Genomic DNA, 20,109 nt, shown 5'->3' on the forward strand with positions numbered 1-20,109 from the left:
TTAGTATGTGATTCCATATTGACATTAAATGGACTCAAAATGTAAGCATTTGTGAAATATTCACTGAATAACTTTATTTCCTGTTCCTTTTAGCAAGCGTCTGGTCCACTACACCTTCTGTAACTTACCGTGTTTCTGTGTTTTTCTGTTCGTTTTCTAATATAATTGAGTATCTTCTGCCATATTGGATATTCCAACCAGACAATACGCCATCTGAAATCCTTAATGTGCACACCATCAACCTACAGAAGTGCATTGCATCCGTATCTTGAAGTAATGACTTGGAATTTCACAATTACACGAATTAAGCAATATCACACTTCCACTTATTTTACTGTTTATTTGGCTACGCCAAAACAAATAGTTCCGCAACTGGACTGTTGCTACTGTAGCTACTTGCTACTCTTGCTACTTTGTCTACACGTTACCTCAGGTGTGCGCTAGTATCCAGGCTTCGTCCCTTCATCCTCCTCTGAGGACCATACATATTTAAATTCAAATGTTATTACTGGAATATATTCATATTTGCACAAATTTGTTACAATCTAATAGGGTAACGACCGTTAATGTAACGCTAATTAACGGTTAACAGAACACCTCTGGAGCGGAGTGATACACTTAGTTCAACGTCCCAGTGCAAATATACCCTGTATCAGCCCTCATGGAATCTCTCTCGTCCAATCAAAATACTTGATCGGAGCTAACTGTTATATAAAGATCTCAAATTCTTTTACAAGACACATTATTATGAAATAAGTAATTCGTACTCCATCTCCGTTTTTCCTTTTCTTTCGGTGTAGAGTTTTTTTGACCTGAAACGTGCAGCTTTTCGGCCCTCTCCGTGACACACAGTTTAAAACACCTGGAGAAACGTACCACACTGAGGAATGCGCTGCCTCCAGTCGTGCAGTGGGTGGTCAGCGTGGGCACAGGCCCGCGCGTACTCGCTGAACACCTGGCATACCACATCACCGTTGGGACCCGACCTTCAACAGAGTAACAAACACAGAAGGACTCGTTGAGTGGAGCCAGAGCCAGGTACGCTGAACTGATCGGACCGTGCAGCTCAAACAGGTAACTGCCCACCAGCTGTGTCTCCTGAGAAAAACTGGAGAATTATCAGTTTACGGATAAATATTCCATGTAGGCTTTAAATGAAAAACTATACCTGAAGAGTTTAGTGTTTAGTGTAGTGTGGTATCAGTAATGTTCTCAGTGAATCATCTGATAAGGTAAATTTGTCACTGAAACTGTAGAAACAGAAACAGTAGAACTAAACTCTTTTCCAAATCAGCCTGAGTCGTAGTAAAATGCTGCCGAGGCTAATGTTACTCACAGAAGGAGGGCACCTTCAGGATCATGGACCTGAGCCACAAAGACACAACTGAGAAACTGGTGAGTGGTATCATTTTTTAAACCAGAAAGTAAATCCACAGTCTTCTTTGTGAACTTAGGGTCCCCAGAGGATAAGCAAAAAGCAAGCAAAACTTCATTTATATAGCACATATCATTCCAGGTGGAAGCACAAAAGCATCAATTTAAAACCACAAAAACTGCGTGTATAGTGTAAAGATAAAGCATTAAACACAAAAATGATACTTTAAGCATTAAGAAAATAAAATAATTAAGACTAACAACCAATCAGTAGAAAGGTGTGTAAAATATAACTATTAAAAAGTAGGAATAAAATGTGATTAAAAAAATAATATGATAGATCAATAAAAATGAGACATATAAAACCAATAAAGCAATTAAAGTACAATAAAATGATAAATTAAGACCAGCAAACCAGAGCATCATGCATTGCTCTCTGCCCTGGTGTATTTTTAAATACTGCTACTAAGAGAAACTATAGCTAGAAAATTTCCAACATTCAATAAAGTGGGTCTGAATGTGTTGTTCTTACATGCAGAGGTCGTTGGAGCAGCTGGCCATGTAGGACAGCGGGCTGACAAAGTCATGGCAGCTCTCAAACGGCGGATCCAGCAGCATTGCACACACCTCCTCCACTTTCTGCAGCCACAAATTACACATGGACAGTTTTTCAATCATCATTCAACATGGTCATTTTCCAACGAATTAACACAAATTCATGAACAACGAATGATGTGATTTCTAAAACCTAAATAAGCTACTGCTATCCTTTAATGGTCTGCAAAAATTATTTCACAACTGAGCCCATAATAGATTTAAGTATTAGTCCTACATCAAAGAACTTACTGTTACTCTCATGTCATCTGAAACACAACTGTCCTCAGAGTTTCAGGTCCAGTATTAACCCTAAGTTCCACTGTCAGTGTGTTTGTGTTTGTGTTAGAGGATGCATGTTTTGTTTTTGTTTGTTTGTTTGCAGGCGACAGTTCTTATCAGACACCTTACCAGCAGGACGTGAGCATCGACTGCAGCACAGGGTGAAGAGAAGCCAGAGGACACCGTGGGACATTGGGGATCGTGTGGCTGCGTCTCCACCCAGCTATTCCCAAACATTTCTATTTCATGAGTCAGCACGCCTGGGAGAGACAGAAGGTTTTTTTTTTTTTAGAGACGGACTGACCTCCAGAAATGAAGAGAGAGGATCACAATGTCAAGAACATTCTGCATTTACTTATTATTACGTTACAGACTCACAGGATGTCATGTGCAGTAATCCAGAGCATGTTTATAAAAACTCAGTCAACTGCCACATTCATGGCCAAAAAAACGGAGAGAGTGGGCTGCCATTTAAGATGCAGGAAATAACTTCCTTTGCACAGAATCTTTTTTTGATATAGCTTGTCCTCTGTTTTGGATTTTTTGGATATTTTGAAAAGTGATCAGAAATAAAGTAAATGACTAGAAACTACCACTGAGGCCTATTTGTTCTGCTTCTTGGTTCAATCTAAATACTAAAGTTTATTTCTGTCATTGTACCTACTATACTTGGATGCATCACTGAACACGTCCTCACATGGTTGGATTGATCTGATTACAATCTGTCTGGATTTGTTTGTGGTTAAGTGCTGACTGATTATAATCTGATCCAGCTAGATTCAGGTCTCACGCCCCACGGTCAGATTTAACGAGTGATAACTTGATTAAGTGACTTGCAGGATCTCTCGCTGCGTTTAAATGATTTCAGCATGAAGCAGGTTCTCACTACAGGCTTTCACTTTCATTTCTCACTCTTTAAATTCATTTTAACTCTGACCTCCAGGCTCTAAATCACTGCTTCATTACTGGACTATCATGTCATAGACAAAATGATCGTACCGTAGCTCGTCCTCAGGTCGTCCTGGACGTCTGCGTTGAAGTTACCGCACAGGCCGCAGGTTCTGCCCACAAACTCTGGGCTGAGTTTGATGTAGACGGAGCCGCTGCGTCCCTCCCAGGCCAGCGTGAAGCCGTGCTGCTGCGTGACCAGAACATACTGCGAGATCTGCTCCAGCTGCAGGTCGTGGATGTGATGAGGCAGCTCCAAACTAAAAGACAGAGACAGTGAGTCCACAGTGAGAACAGACGCCACCAACTTTTAGAGCATATTGCAAACACGTCTAATAAAACACATCAAGCAGATCAGCTGAAATAAATTATGAATCCTGAGATAAGTAATTCTGAAAGATGAGAACGTGCAAATAAAATACTTTTTTATACAAAGATGTTTTTTTGTGTCTTGTGTTACACTGCTGACCTTTGACCTTTGAAGGTTACGTTGGTGGCGTGCAGCCGGACCTCGCCCTCCCATGGCAGGAAGAGGCTGACTGATCTTTGGCAGGTATAAGGGGCAGAGCCGCATCCTGGATCATTGTGGACCTGCAAACAGCAACATGCAACATGACAGGTGTCCATCCATTAGGAAGCAAAATAAACTGTTTGTGTTGGAAACCGCAGGTTAATTTTTTTTGAATAGTCTCTAGTTTGGAAATAATTTGCTTTATATGTTTTTCTTATCATCAGCAAGTTCCATGAAAAGGCTTAAACCAACTGGAGGCCATCTAGTAATGGGACGTCCGTCAATATGTTACCATTCTAACTTATGGGTACTCTGTCGTTATACTATATTATTACATGAGTCGATCAGTTCTCGTGGGTCGGACCATGGCCTCAACTACACACCCCTTATTCCTCTGAGCCATGGACCTCCATTGTTTCCAAAAACAATTTAAAAATGCATTTTGACATTATGCCTTCTCCTTTGAAAACTCAAAAGTTCTCTTTATTGCCTGAATTTGTCTTCTTTAACTCATCTGATGGATTTTTCTTCAGTTCCTGAGTTAAAGAGAGTTATATTGAGAGAGAGTTGTTTTATTTATAATTGCGATGTCTGTAATGTCTTTTGTGTGAACAGCAGGTGCTGTAGAGCAGCAAATACTGTAGCAGCTACTGCACAGCTGAAACAAAAAAAAGAAGCAGAGACAGCAGTTTCAGCCCCAGCTCTCCCTAAAATACTGGTTTAAATGCTGAAACTTGACCCTAAAACACACACACACACACACACACACATACACACACGTACACACACACACACACACACACACACACACACACACACAAGGCATTCATGAGTAAAGTGTGGCTTTAACTACTAAAAAAGAAAATGTCATCTCACACCCCTCCAACATGTTCAGGTTGTTAGATTTGTATCAGTGCGGTCTTATATTTACTTTTTGCTCCTGAAATGCTCATTGTTATTAATACTGGTATTAATGTACTATCAGCAATCATAATGCATATGGTTCTTTTCATGTTCCCTGTTTGGTTTGGTTTTCCCATACGCCGCTACAGTATCTGCTGCCTTTTCGGGGGAACAAAGTCCCAGTCTGTTGCAGATGCTTTCAAGGCATAGTGGGTAATTGCGGTATTTAATGGTAATTGACTCTAATAACCAGATAGCTTTCACTAATCTTCAGGGTAAATCTTTTCCTCAGGCTGAGACTGAAGTCAGAAAGGAAAGTGCGCTTTAGAGCAGGAGTCCAAACTTTCTTCGACTGTAAGCGTTGAAGCGAAACCTTCTGGGCAGCTTCTAGTCGGGAGGATTTATTTCGTCCTGGTGCAGGCGGGTCTGAACTGACCTGGACGACGATGCTGGCCTGGGTGGTTTCCTCGCAGTCCCTCAACAGAGTGTACGTGCATCGACCGGGGAAGTAGTAGTAAAGGCCGTCAAAGGTCTCAAAGTTGTACTGACCCCACGTCCTGCATGTCATCTCCCTATCGAAGCCGGGATTTGGGACTGGGCGAGAGAAAAAGATGATTATCAAAACATGCATTTACTTCAGACAAGAGAACTGCCACAGCAAAACATATAGAGTATCTTAATCAGATCACTTAGGTTACTGTTCAGCCGTTTACTCATCTTGCTCTGACCCCAGCTCCCTCAACAATTCACAAGATTATTATCCATCTTCTCAGAATGTTAAACAATTAATTTAATGCTCCATTTATCACTTTTAGTCAAAACTTGTTTAAGTTGCTGACCAGCGTGATCGTTCATTTGAAGTCGTCCTCGTGTAATTAGATGAAATTATATCTGGCCTGTTTTTAAAACACAAGATTTTAGAACTTGATATGATAGACCAAGTCACTTGTTAATAAGAATGACACTTGTTGTGTTAACCTGACATTTTATATTTTTGAATTTTTAGGGAACCAAAAGCACAGATTCCTTTGTACAAACTGAATAATCTTACTTCTGAAAAACTCATATTTGGCCATATAATAGTTCAAAATACTTCAAAATAAGTGCCTTTCCCCTTATAGCCAAACATTGCAGATAATTGCAGCATGACATAAAACAATAAACTACAAAGACTTTTTAATCTAGTTTAATTAAAATGTTCACTCAGCTGTTGCTTTAATTTCATTTTGTAAAAATAACTGTAGTTTGTGCTGTGTTGTATATATATATATACATAATGTTATAATGGATGATGATGATTGTTTATTTCAACGAGTGAGTGAAATGGGCCGGAAGAAGAAGAAGAAGAACAGCAGGTGTGTGGTTTACCTGTCTGACATCTGTGTCCGGTGGCCTGGTACAAGCTGCAGTCACATGACTCCGACTGAACGCACCGTCCTCCGTTCAGGCAGGGAAGCACACATGGTTCTGCTGAGAGAAGACAAGCAAACACGCGATTACGCTGCTGCTCATCAGCGACCAAGGAATAATTTTCCCTTTTCAGGTTGTTTCATCATTTCATCATTCAGAGTTCAGCACCTGAATCTTACCTGATTGAAACATAAATAAGACTCAAATAAGCGAGTGGAAATGATTGAGAGAGTGCTGGGTTTCTGGTTTGTGATCATTTGGTACTTCACAGGTTAAAAAAAAGGAGAAGAAACACTGTATGTTTCTTTCATGTCCCATAAAATCTATGTCAACTGCCATAAAAGTTTCTCAGTACATCACGGCTGGATTACCAACCGGGCAATGTGGGCAAATGTCCAGGAGCTCCAGACCCCCAGGGGCCCCAAAAAGGCAGTGTAACATAAATTGATTAAATGTTATTATTTTGTCCTGGGATGCGAAGAACCACTGTAACACACGACTGACTTTGAGAATTTGCAGGTCACAACTTTAAGCAGAAGTCACCACCTGTTTGCCCCACCCCCCACCTATCAGCACTGTGGAGCCCCAACAAATGTTCCAGTCACTGAACGCACCACCAGACACCAAACGATGGCTCCTCATCCTGCTGTAACACCATCTGCTCGGTGGGCTTACAGCTTGTCTGCCCAGTCAGCCACGTCCCACTTAAACACAGGTATGATAAAGAGGTTTGTGGTGGAGGGTTGGGGGGTGGTATCGATGAATCAGATAAAAGCTATTTTCCTTCTGTTCACTCAGTAATGGGGGAGTAAAACAGAGGGCTCACTTGTTGCTCAGTTTAAAGCCACATTAGACAACTTTCTGCTGCTTCATTCACAAACGGTGTGGTGGTTAGATTTATTCGGGCTTCTTCACATAAAAATCCAGCACACCGTTACGTCAGGTTTGTGAAAGCAGGTGAAACAGGTGGTGAGAGCTCATTCATTCACTGGTGCTTAGTGCAGCCCAATTATCAAAGTAGAATTGGATGATTTTGCATACAATTAATGTTCACTAACAATAAAACTATTTTCTCATAACTATTCTCTCAAAACAATAGTTCAATATTTTGGGGAATACACCTATTGGCTTTCTTGTGGAGAGTTAGATGGACAGATTGACACCAATCTTGTGTCTATTAACTATAGAGCTATTGAGCTATTAGCTTAGCTTAATGTACAGACTGGAATCAAGGGGAAGGGGTGTTGATGTACAGATTAAAGAAATACAATGTGTTAATGAGCTTTAAATGTGCTGGTAGAACATTTTATTTACCTTTGTTGTTTCGCCTGGTTCTTGTGACGACGGGTTGTCACGAGAGCCACACCTTTAAATTAAGCTAATCTAATAGTTCCCTAGACATGAGAGTGGTATCTATCTGTCCATCTAACTCTCAGCAAGAACATGAATAAGCATATTTACCACAACGTCAAACTCTTCCTTCAATGCCACTATGTGTAGGATTTGAAATGTTCAAACATCCCCCAATAGAAGCCTCAAAACACCATCACCAACACCAACACCCGTATCAACCGTATAAACCCACCTGAAAGCTTACGAAACGACGACCTCAGGGCTTCCTTCGCCTGCCTGGTGAGCAGTGAAATATTGACCGGACGCTCATCCTGTGAAAAGACTCCACTGACTGGTGAGGCTGAACCAGGTGATGATTGCTTTGATGATTGGTTATGAGACGTTAAGCCGTATGATACGTGGTGTGGTCTTTTTGAGCTGGTTGTGGATTGATTAGCTGGTAATAAAGTGGTTGGTGAGTGATTAGGGGACGTTGAGGTGAGTGATGATTGCTTTGAAGTTTTTGAACCAGTTGTTGATTGGCTCAGCGGTGTTTGGCTCAATGATGATTGGCTAGGTTTTGTACTACTGCCTGCTGAATGGTCAGATAAGGTCTTAGGTGGTGCATTGCCAACTGGTGACTGACTGGCTGGTGCTGTGCTTGTTGGTGATTGGCTGGCTAGCACTGTGGTGGCTGGTGATTGGCTGGCTGGCACTGTGGTGGCTGGCGATTGGCTGGCTGGCACTGTGGTGGCTGGCGATTGGCTGGCTGGTGCTGTGGTCATTGGTGATTGGCTGGGTGGTGTTGTTCTGCTTGGTGACTGGCTGGTTGATACTGTGGTGGTTGGTGATTGGCTAGAGACTCCTATCTTTGTTGGAGATTGAATGGATGGTGTCGTGCTGCCTGGTGTTTGCCTGACTGGTGCTGTGGTTGTTGGTGACTGGCTGGACGGTGCTGGTTTGGTTTGTGATTGGGTGGATGGTGTTGTGTTGCCTGGTGATCGGCTGGATGATATTGTTCTTGATGGTGTTTGACTAAACGGTGCTGTGGTTGCAGATGATTGGTCCGAGCTGAGGGTCCATGAGGGGGTCGGTGTCCTCTCTGTGCTGGGGGTCGTCAGGTTGGACGTCAGGTTGGACATGGCGGCCGGGCTGACCAGTGAACGACTGGAGGAAGATGTGTTGGTTTCTAACGCAGCAGCTGCTGTCTGGAGGTCCTTCAAGGAAAGAAACTTTATCAACACTTATTTCATGCAACAGTTGCAACCATTCAGTCATACAGCCAAAACCTGATCCTGCCTAGCAATGTTTCAGAGCTTCTTCCAACAAAATATCTTAAATCAGATCATTTTTATATTGGGTTGAGTCAATTTCAGCAAAGCAGAATTAAGTCCTTGTAACGCCGTCTGATTCTTTTAATTAATCCCATGAGATTAATACAATATCAAGCAAATCTGAAAAACAAGCTCAGCTCTCGGGTGACAGATTAATAAAGATTTGATTAAAACGTAGGACACCCAAAACTTTCACAATTCTGTGTTTTGTTGGGGAAAAAATTCCTCCCAGAATTACGCAGGTTGTTGCCAAACCAGAGTCCGGACCGGTGAGGATGGAACTGAGGCAGCGCTGGGAAAAGAAGAGGCTGGAGAGAAAAGACCTGTCATCCAACCTTCATTAATGACTCCTCTGTGACTTCCAGCACAGCTTTCCCATCCAGGTCGACAACCCCACCCACCTCCACCTCCCCTGTGTGTTTTCCCCTTTCTGGATGATCTGTGTTGTACGAGATGTGTAGCGAGGGTCGAGTAGTTTGCTAAACTAAAATGTTTATTCTTCCTGCAGATAAATCTGTTTTAATTGCCAGGTTTTACAGTTTAGAATGTGGAGCTGCAGAAATTAAACGTTTTTGAAAGGTGGAAGATCTTGACGCTCAGATATTGAACAGAAAATAAAGAGTAACAGCATCTTTGGGTTAAAAACACTGGCATTAGTACGTTGTTTCTACACTTTGAGCTTCCTGGATTCTGAGCTCTCAAACCGAGACTTTCATCTCAAAGAGTAGGGACAAAGCAGATGGCAAAGGTGAGGGTAGGGGGGATATGAGGGGTGTGTAACTATGAATTATTAATCACTGATCAGTATCAGTAGAGATAATGAAATAGTGCTGCTCAAACATGAACACAGCAGTGTCGACCCAGATGTCACGATGCACTGAGTGAATCATGAGCGAGCCATCGCGCGTTATGTCAAAGATCTGACATGAGATAGACCTGCTCTCCATACCTGTGACCTGTGACCTGTGCTACTAATTGCTTTGTTCCTTTACCAGCCACCATAGTTTGGACCGGATTCTCACGCCTCTCTGAGCCAGAGGAAAGCCAGACAAAAGGAGGGACCACATTCAGGCTGATGGGGGCTCTGATAGAGGAAGAGTGAGACAACAGAGCAGCCACTGTATATCCCTGCTGGGACTCCTTCACATGTCTGTTTCCGAGGGGAGGAAAAAAATATCGCTGTGGACAGATTTTTACTTTTACACACTGAAGTAGGGAACAATGTATGTTTTCAGTTTGTATATCTTTATGTGTCATCCAGGCAGTTTCAGCCACGTCTCATGGGAAAGTTTTTTTTTTTTTTTTTGTATAGAAATCCACATATTGGGAGACACTTGACAGATTTAAAATGTTTGAACTCAACCAGTGTGAATCTTTACCATAAAAATAAAATCATAACATAATAAGGTGTGTATGAGACAAGTGTATAAGACAACAAACATGAAAATTTTTGAAAACATGTTTAAACCCTTCACCTGTAACTACACCATCCCACATAAGAGCATTTATATAATGTTCACATCCTTATGTTTATTTAAAATATAAATATATTTTAGTATACATCCACTTATATTCATGCATTGTCTGTGAATCTACATTTATGAGCAAATAATGAAAATACTGGGTCTAAACTAGTGGAATAAAAGCTCTTCATGTGATGGTTTGTTATTTTTCTGTGTTTTGGTGTGAGCGCTGCAGATTTTTTTGGTGATCTCTGGCTGTGTGTTTGCCGCCTGAAGCAGCTCCATCAGCATCAGTGATCAATGCGGCTGCCTACCTGCACTCCCTGGGAAGCGGTGTCCCATTTCTGCTGCTTTATCCTGCTGCTCCCGCTGCTGGGACAGAGAGAACAAGGAGAGGTTTGTTCCTGCTGCAGCTTCCCCCCCTCGGACACCACAAACCCACCACAAACCAGGAACCAACCAAACCACCAAACAACCAGAATAAAAACATATTAAAAAAGCTACCAACCACCGTCCACTCCTCTAAATGCTACTGGCAAAAAGCTGAACTAAATCAAAGTTACAACTAGGGCCGCAAATGACAATTATTTTCATTCTTAATTAATTTGCCAATTAATCAACTGAAGTGTCAGAAATTAGTGACAGATGTTCCTCGCATTTTCCCAAAGCCCAAGTTGATATATACAACTTGCTTGTTTTGTACCAGGACTCCTATAAAAATCTGAAAATATTCACATTTCAGAAGTGAAATCCAGTTAATTTTAGTTAAATTTTTGCTTAAAAACATAATTCACCACCAGTTATTTCAGCCCTTGTGAGAACAATGACATGCTTTGGATAATGTTGTTATTATAATTTCAATTTTTTTATAATTATATCCTATGGGAATAAAACACATATGACTAATACCAGAAAATTCATGTACTATACTGTGCAAAAGTTTTAGTCACTTTCTTATCTATCACTCAGTAACATCAGGGAGGCGTCTGATTGGTCTAAAAATTCAAGAACTATCTTCAGAGAGGAGAAAAGCAAGAAGGAGTCCTGCAGCAGAAGGTCTGACCCCCACTGAGTCCTGATCTCAACATCATGGAGTCAGTCCGGGACAGAAGACACTGAGACTAAATCCACAGAAGAACTGTGGCAGGTTCACCTGCTGGAACAACCTTCCTGCCAAGCACCTGAAGAACTGTACCGAGGAGATCTGATTTAGCTTTTTTGTTTACTGATAAATAAAAACGATTTGACATTATTTGTGAAAGTGTCTTTATGTTACTTTTAGTGACTAAAACTTTTGCACTGGACTGTAGATAACAAAATGTAAATAATATCAAACTAAAACATTAAATATTACGATAAAATAATTAAAAGAATACATTGCTAAATATTTAGAAAATAATAATAACTCACTTATTAAATTGATCCCAGTTAGAAACGTTCACTCTCTCAACACCCCTGGAAAGATGAGCTGGAATCACAGAAAATAAATAAATAGTAGAAAATAAAAAATAAAATAAAGAGTGCTCAAGTATTTTCCACTTTCACGTGGAAATCACTTGGTTTTCCCGCGGTATCAACAGCAGATCAGAGTCGCGTGTGTGTGTTTCCCCTCGCAGGTGACTCACCTTGATAAATTAGGATAAAATACAAAGATAATAAGTGAAACAGCCTTTTCCAGCCACGTCTTAAATAGGGATCCATTCGTCTTTCGCGGATCCGCCGCAGTCAGTCGGGTTTGGACAGCATCACCTGGTGAAAACCCTCCGGCTGGACTCCCGCTGCTCCCTGCGCTGCTCCATCCGGCTCATCCCCGAGGCGGCCCGGTGCGCGCCTCAAGAACCGCTGCACCTGCTCATTAACATAAAATATGCGCAAGTGGGCGGGGCCGTACACACGCAAACACGCAGGTGATCTGCTGCGGAGGTTATACTGATGATCTGATCTACTGAGTCCAGCCATGATCAGAAAACAGAGACACGGGGACATGACACTAAAACCACGTCTCTTTGCAGATTAAGTTTGATTAGTAAACATCCAACGTTTAATCAAATAAGCGTTAATAAACAAACAATTAAAATCATCAATCAAACTTTTATTAAGCCCTAGAGCTCGAGTCTGACAGGAGCAATGAGAACAGCGCCCTCGTGTGGTTTACAATCAGTGGTGCTGCATCGCAACAGACTGGAGGGAATGGAAATGATCACACCGAATGAAAATGAAGGTACTGTGATTTACTTCCTTCCTTATGCTTCTGCTTCACAACATTTTACTGGCAAATATTGTCATTTTTACTCCACTATCAAACAGATCAATCAGATATCAATCAGTCACAATATTTCAACTCATTTTCAGTGTGTATCTTGATACAAGACGTATAAGAATTAAGAAATAATGATTTCAGAAAAATACTTGAAACAAATGGATTTAGTCAGTGAATTAGAAATACGTTTGTTTGAGTTAAAAACAAGGTGAAATACTTCTAGTGCTAATATTAGTATACTTCTTTTTTTTCACTTGTTTTAAGAAAATAAGTAATTATTGAATAACACTATGAAATGAGCCACTCTACAGAACTCTTAGTTTTTAAAGCACTTTCAGCTGATGCTGCTTCTGTACTTTTACTTTAGGAAGATTTGAAATGCAACTTTTTTTTTTATTCTGAAGGAGTTGAGTATTTCTTACTTGCTGTTCTCAGATGTGAATGCCCACATGACTTTAAACATGATATTTTGTCTGATGATGTATGGTACAATTTGCATTTTATTAGTAATTCAATTTATGGACTGAATTGGAAATAGAAAATTAAATGAGCGGTGCAAAATTAATTGGCAGATATAAATTAAGACAATAAAGTCACCTACAGGTGAAAACTCACTTTATTGCTCATCTCATCAACATAAGCACTGTTGAGGTGATGACCAATGTAATTTCTGGGGGCTGTTAGTGGAATTTTAGCCTTGCTCAGTTATCATTATATTTTCCAGGCTGTGTTGTTCCAAAGTGAAACCCTTTCTATGGTTTCCTTTTCCTTTACATGACCTCTCCTCTGGTTGCTGTTCAGGCCGTGACGACCCGACCTGAACCCGAACACATAACCCTCTAATACGACACAGGAAACACAAAACTCAGGAGCAGAACCTTCACTATTTCTGAGGTGACCCCAGAGTCACCGGCTGCACAGACTTGTATTTGCATGTGAAAGTCTGGCTTTGGGCAGAAGAAACACTTCCTGTGACTGTCTGTCTGTCCGTCCGTCCGTCCGTCTGTCTGTCGTCTGGGTAAAAAGGCCTTTGACTGACTGAGCCCCTCAGAGACCCCAACAGGCTTTGTGTGGCCCAGCCAGGAGGTGTCAGCTTTCATAAATGGAAACAGGACCATGGGAGGAGAGAGGGAGGGGGAAGGACGGAGGGGAGTTTTAGGAGTTTAAGGAGGAACCATAAAAAAAAGAGATTTCTTTATGATTTCTTTACAGTGTCTTGATTTCACATACACCCACAACTCCTCCAGGTCCCTGTCTGAACGGATGTGAAAGCATCTTTCTGAGGCGTACAACACTTTTGCCTCATCGTTCGCTCTCTCACACACACACACACACACACACACACACACACACGGTACTGGAAACCTGGCGCCTGCTTTGTGCCCTGCAGACTGCTCATTAAAGCTCCCATGAAATGACTGATTGTCTTCTTTAGATTTAAGTGTTTCTGCTGCAGCAGGAACGACTGACAGGTCCGTCGTAAAACAATAGTCAGGTGATCATTTGAACATTAAAGCAAATCATTCTTCCCGTTCACTCTGGACATTAAAAGATCCCTCCCTGAAGCGCTTCCAATTTAAGTGACTGCAGACAAAAGTCCTATTAATATATGGCTTCAGCAGTCTGTTACTGTACCTCCTCTGCAGCTAAACATTTTACACTAAAAGGACTGTAACTCTGGAAGACAACCACTTCCATTGTCTAATTTGGACTCTGCTGAATCTTTAGAGTCGCTTCAGATCAACTTGAGAATTAATTTCTGCACAAAACGAGGACTGTGGATTTTGTCCCACATCACCTGATTACAGCAATGAAAACCTGCCTCATGTCCTCATAGAGACATGATATTGCAGTTTTGATTAACTAACCCTATTTTATATATTGTTACTTATTTATCTACTTGTAATTCTTTAACTTATTTTTATTATTATATAATTTTTATTAGCAGGAGACATGAACTTATGTGCTGCTGCTGAACTGCTTTGTCTTATACTGGCAGGCGTTTCTGTTATTTCTCGTCTCTGAAACCGTTTCATCAAAAACTGAATATATTAACCTCCATGAAGGACGATTTATTTCGGGACTGCCTGGTGTTCCTAATAAACTGGCAGCTGGGTGAAAGGGTTCTTCTCTACCTGTGCAAAAAAGCAAAATTTGCTCCTAAAGTCTCAGCCCAAGGAAAAAGACACACTGAACACAAAAAGGGTTACAATTTACATCTTTAACTCGTTGCTAACATCCATCCCATCCTCATGAACCACGGCAGACCGTCGTCTATACAAACTGTACATGGAGTTCAACAGCAAAACAGAATCAGGTGCAAAGGAAAACATTCATAGTGTGGAATTACTAAAATATTGGACACTGTTCACATGAACTCCTGCGCTTGCACACAAACAACTAAAACATTTTTAAAAGGCAACAAAGAAATCGAACATTCAAAGATCACTGAGCCAACACTTCAGCCTGATTATGTTCTTATTTATGAGTTTAAAGTGTTGTGTTTATGTGCACGCAGGAGCATGAGAAAAACAAAATAGTACATAAAAACAGGTACTCCAATCTGTAAGGAAGCTAAGAGTTTTAATTCAACTCAAGTACGTTAAGATAAGACCGTTTACTGCTTGGAATTTTCTTACAGTCAAGAGAGAAATCATTTTATGGATCAGAATCTGAATCCTGGATCAACTTCGAGATAACAGGAAGAACAATAGTAAGAATCAAAAGGCAAGGAAACTTTAATTTGTTGATATGAACAGCTCATGAATTTAGCCTTCAAATAACTGGCTGTGATGTTTGATTTAGACTCAGAAAAACAGTTTGGAAGTAAACTGATTGACCACAACAAGTCAGGATGGTGTAATTTGTGTCCCAAAGAAATAACTGATTCTTGATCTCAGGATAACTGGGTTGAAATAAATAAGTACCAGCCATGTCCCCTCTCAGCTCCTGTAAATCTGCGTTCATTTAGAGTCAAAGGCAACTTCTCACACACACACACTAAAGATGGTGTATCACAACTTGAAAAAAGGTTAAAATTTCTAACTATCTACACATCAGGGAATTCAAAAATGCATTAATATATACACAAAGATTTTTATTCAAAAATGATGAACCCACCCCCAGAAAGGTTTGACACGTTGGAAAGAAGACAGCTGTCAGAAAAGTTGAAAACATTGAAAGAAGTGAAGAATGTAAAGAGCGTGGTCTCTCTGAGACTTGAAATATTTTTTTGTAGTGTTGGGCAACAAACAGGGGACACTATTAGCCAAATAGAGATATTTTGGATTGTTGAATAAAACCCTATCATTACATGTAAATTAAATCCATACAAACAAACTGAGCCTCTGAGCTTTGTTCCTCTCCTTTGACAGACTTCCACTGCTTTTACGTTTATGTTTTTAGACTTAAGATGATAAAACACCTCCTAGGTCAAACAGCAGATTAACACAGGTTTAACACTCCTCATTCCTTCTATTCAGTGTTTGCGTGTGTGTGTGCATGTGTGTGTGTGTGTGTGTGTGTGTGTGAACCCGGGGATCTTTGGATAGAGTCCTGCACGCTGCCCGGCGTGCTGCGTTATCTGGGCCGGTGGTTGGCAAGCAGGAAGTCCTTGTCTTTGCAGGTGAGGCAGAGTTTGAGGTTCCTCAGGGAGCCGCCGGCGGAGTAAAACGCCCAGATGCCCATCAGGAACAGGATGACGTAGGTGGGAACGAGGCTGGCGACGTACTCCGGGTTCTGGAAAGTCTGTAGGAGAAGAGGAGCAATGGAAATCAACACAAGACGTGAATATACATCCGCGCATAGCCCACGTTTTTTCCTTGAGGCTTATGCAAGATCCAAATTTATAATATCTCACACCCATCCAAACATCACTCCCCTGTACCTCACCATCAGCAACACTCACCAGACAAGACACAATTAGGTGACTGATGACGACAGCAGCCACCGCCCACCAGCGCTGCTTCTCACAGGCGTCAAAGAAGACGACGCCCCAGAACATGTGAAGCAGGATGATGGCCATGGTCATGAAGGCTGAAACAGAAAGAGCGTTACAACTCTGACTGAGCTGTTTCTCCTAATTTGTGAAGCTTAAAAGCAGCACAGAAGAGAATTGGTACCCGAGGACAGGAAGTAGTGCTGTGAGTCTCCGTGGATCCCGACAGTTCCCGGCCCCACTGAGTCAGCCAGGATGTTGACCACAGAGAACGCTCCACTCATGAAGCCGAAGCCGAGGCCGGACACTGAGATAAAACAACAATAACAGAGGAAGCAGGTAAATTTCACTCAAGGTGTGTAATTGTCCTGCCCGATATTTGTTGTATTTTATGTTACAGTAAAACTAATTTTTCCTGTGCAACCTCATCATATTACTGGCTAAGTTTTATATTCATAAATGTAAGGTGTTAAAAACTAAACCCTCTTTTTGTACCTGTAAAGCAGAATCCTATAGAGTCCTATATTAGAACTATATCTACCTATCTATATCTATTTGTGCTCCAAATTTTAAATATTAATATAATTTTTTTTAAATATATATATAAATAAATTCTTTAATATATTTTTGACTGTACCACTGTCAGTTTGTACTTGATTGTGTCAAACCTTGTATATTACCCCTGATATATAACCTGTATATCTGTTTGTTTGTCTTTGTTACCGTTATGTTAGGATACTTCTTTTGTGCCCGATATTAAATATATCGGATATGGCTGGAAACATTGCGATATTCGATATTATTCGATATTGGCCCAAGCCTACTTGATAGTCCAAATAATAAAAAGAGCACTGTGATGTTTTTAGGAAATTCTTGTTTCAATATCTGTATCGGTATAAATATCAACCATTATGCAAAGAGTCTAATTTAGAAGCAGATACACTGTTTGATACATGTTTGTTTTTCAAATGTAACTCACTGCATAGTCCTGAACAAATCAAATTCAAGGGATCTATACCAGAAATGCTTGTTTATCATATGATGCTCAGGACGCTCAATATCAATATCAAAGCTGTCCAGAGACGATGGACTATCCATGCTTCCTCCTCTTTTTTTTTTCTTTTGTGAATAAAAATGTGATCATCTTGTTCATCAGCTGTAATGTTGGATTAATATCTGCATGCCAACAGTCAGTGTTGAATAAAAACAGGTTGTGTTATGAAGCGCGGACCATAGACTGTATGTGTGTGGCGAAGACTAACTGTACCGTAGGCCAGCTGGCGTATGGAGATGGGCATGGTTTCCTCCTGACTGAGAGTGAGGAGGCCTTCATTCGCTTTCCTGCAGGAGAACACACACAAACACACACATCAGCGCCTCAGTTCCTAGTTTCGCTGTAAACAAGAACAAGAATAATACAAATCTATGTCATCGAGTGGAAGATGATCTGAGCTATAACAATGAGCCGTCAACAGAAAAAGACGAAAAGGTGGGAAGCTGTCATAAACTAGGACAGCTCGACACCAGAGAAGGTGAACATGCTGGGAACTACTAGTCAGGCTAGGAGTGGGCGATCTGGACAAAAGATAATATGACAATCTTTAAGGGTATAATCCACGCAATCCACCATCTGAGTCTCGAGTATTCCCACAGATCTAGTAGAACTCATGTGATCACATGATAAGTTGTGCATATGATCTCCTGGATAGAAAGCCTCAAGGCTAAAGGCTCAACTCACAAATCTCTGCATCCTCTTTCTGCTCTGATTTTATTGTGAAAGTCCTAACTGGAAGTTGTGATTTGTATCTATCTGCCACTTTGACGCCTCTTTCAGATGTTTGTACGCTCCTTGCCATTCTTCACCCTCAGTGCTGTCTTCTGTTCGCGAATTGTGTCACAACCAATCTCACTTTTTGCTTACTTCATGTGGAGTATTCATTTGGACAGCACTGTTATTTATTTATGAGGAGCTATATGTAAGTATTTCAATTTGAAAGTTCAGTCGCTGCTCCGGACTAATTTTTTCATCAAAAGATTAAAACTAAATCAAAAGCAGGTTCCTAAAATAACACAGAACTCTGCAATTATCTCTGCATTATACTTATAAAGTATAACTGCATTATATCTACAAACACTTAGAGTTTTTTGATTCTGATATTAGTATCAGTAAAAAATTAACTGGACGAAGAGAAATTTCAGGATGAATATAATGAGACAGATCCTGTCAGTGTTACAGCAGAGTGTGTGTGGCATTGACTTACTTCAGCAGCTTGTAGTAAGCGAAGCGGAAGGCTTCCTGCAGCAGGACAGAGAGAACCACGCCGAAGACGAGCAGACCTTTCTGCTGCGCCACACTGTCCTTATTACTGATCTGTACCGAGATGAACCAAACCAGAGAGGACAGCAGCAGCGACACCAGCCAGAAAAACGCTCTAACAGGAGAGAAAAAAAAAACACATTTAGTTATGTTATGTAAAAGCTCAGTAACTAATCCTAATTATTTTATTTTATCTTTTTAATTTATTCTCAATTGCTCATTTTTGCTGCTTTTCTTTGTCTTATGTGGCAGTCAACTGAATATGTTTTGATTTTGGACTGTTGGTTAGACAAAGGGGAAACTTTGATGAGTACAATTTTAGACTTTTAGAATTTAGAATTTTGTACACATTTTGTAGACAAACGGCTAAACATAATGAAATCAACCAATTTTCATTAGTTGCAGCCTTACCTTTAAGCAAGATCTCATTGGCTGTATCAAAATAAAGTTCCCATGTACTTAGACAAATACCAGAACAATATTCTGTTGAATTAATTATTAATTACCATCATGAGAACAATATGAAATTCTGCCTTTTTCTTCCAAATGAGAACACAGAGCATATACGGTGTGTCTGGTATAGCAAACAAAAAATATCATTATCGTTGGTTAAAAAGATGAGCTCAAAGATTGCACTGAACAGGTCTTCATAATTGAATTTTCTAATCCATCTTAAAATTGGTATAACACCTGTAGAGGACCTCTTTTATTCATCTCCAAGCTGAATCATGAACTAAAACATGTAAGAAATAAAAAAAAAGGGAATGTATTCAGTTAAAAGCAACTCTGACTTTTGACTTAAGACACTATGTCCGAAAATGGAACTATCGGTAGTAAGTTAGCTAGCTAATGATGGGGTCTGTTAGCTAGCAAGCTAGCTCTGCTAAATACCGGGTTTTATCTAAATCAAACACGAGAGCAGTGTCGGTATCGCCCTGCTGTGATGAAGATCCGTTTCCTCTCATTCCGTTTTGATGAATATGAATTAAAACTCTCACCCTGCTATGAGGAAAATGACCCTCAGCGGCTCCCGGGCGATGGTAAACAGGAACAGAGCGATGGCCGGGCCGAAGGCGATGAAGGTGCAGCCGAAAAACACCGACGCCGTCATTTTGGCTCTTCGTAAGGAAACCGGCGGCGAGCAGCGCGACCTCAAGCGCCTTGTCTTGCTCCCCAAAAGGGTGATTTACAAATAGTTGTCTTTAAATTTAACAATTCGCGGCCTCTTGTTGTCGGTGCACTTCCGTTTCCACCACAGTTGAACGTCTTCTCACGTGACCATTAAAAAAAACAAAAAACTATCGTCTTTTTCTCCTCTGTGTTTTTCGGCAGCCTGAGACCCTCAATGCTGCAGTGCTGCCACCTAGCGGTTTTATCATCGTCAACATCTCGCGCACTTAACACCGGGCAGGGCCTCAGTTTGCCCGAAAGAGCCACACATTTC

At 40.8% G+C, this 20,109-nt stretch overlaps 2 protein-coding genes across 2 annotated transcripts in view; both read right to left on the reverse strand.

The window, feature by feature from the left end:
* otog (otogelin) overlaps positions 1 to 11,852 on the reverse strand; it is a 56,568-nt gene extending 44,716 nt beyond the window's left edge. The window contains exons 1-11 of the mRNA XM_056376626.1: positions 11,777 to 11,852; positions 11,562 to 11,619; positions 10,466 to 10,520; positions 7,608 to 8,571; positions 5,981 to 6,082; positions 5,049 to 5,206; positions 3,668 to 3,789; positions 3,250 to 3,458; positions 2,380 to 2,510; positions 1,907 to 2,013; positions 877 to 986 (exon numbers count right to left, since the gene is read on the reverse strand). Of these exons, the coding sequence (XP_056232601.1) occupies positions 877 to 986; positions 1,907 to 2,013; positions 2,380 to 2,510; positions 3,250 to 3,458; positions 3,668 to 3,789; positions 5,049 to 5,206; positions 5,981 to 6,082; positions 7,608 to 8,571; positions 10,466 to 10,520; positions 11,562 to 11,619; positions 11,777 to 11,852 (2,092 nt within the window). The remainder of the gene's footprint in view (positions 1 to 876; positions 987 to 1,906; positions 2,014 to 2,379; positions 2,511 to 3,249; positions 3,459 to 3,667; positions 3,790 to 5,048; positions 5,207 to 5,980; positions 6,083 to 7,607; positions 8,572 to 10,465; positions 10,521 to 11,561; positions 11,620 to 11,776) is intronic.
* A 2,765-nt stretch (positions 11,853 to 14,617) lies between these two features.
* Positions 14,618 to 19,948, reverse strand: aph1b (APH1B gamma secretase subunit). Its single transcript, XM_056382933.1, has 6 exons — positions 19,664 to 19,948; positions 18,610 to 18,780; positions 17,616 to 17,689; positions 16,533 to 16,655; positions 16,319 to 16,446; positions 14,618 to 16,158 (listed from the first exon to the last, which is right to left on the reverse strand). Exons 1-6 carry the CDS (start codon positions 19,774 to 19,776, stop codon positions 15,991 to 15,993), a joined length of 777 nt encoding a protein of 258 aa, XP_056238908.1. The 5' UTR covers positions 19,777 to 19,948; the 3' UTR covers positions 14,618 to 15,990.
* Between the last annotated feature and the right edge of the window lie 161 nt (positions 19,949 to 20,109).

Source organism: Seriola aureovittata, chromosome 1 (assembly GCF_021018895.1).
Source record: "Seriola aureovittata isolate HTS-2021-v1 ecotype China chromosome 1, ASM2101889v1, whole genome shotgun sequence".
Lineage (NCBI taxonomy): Eukaryota > Metazoa > Chordata > Actinopteri > Carangiformes > Carangidae > Seriola > Seriola aureovittata.

Coding starts and splice junctions, on each gene's coding strand:
- aph1b (XM_056382933.1), bottom strand. CDS start 19,776: ATGACGGCGTCGGTGTTTTTCGGCTGCACCTTCATCGCCTTCGGCCCG. Junction 16,447..16,532: donor GCACTACTTCCTGTCCTCGG/GTACCAATTCTC, acceptor TTTCTGTTTCAG/CCTTCATGACCATGGCCATC. Junction 16,159..16,318: donor ACCTAATTGTGTCTTGTCTG/GTGAGTGTTGCT, acceptor CTTCTCCTACAG/ACTTTCCAGAACCCGGAGTA.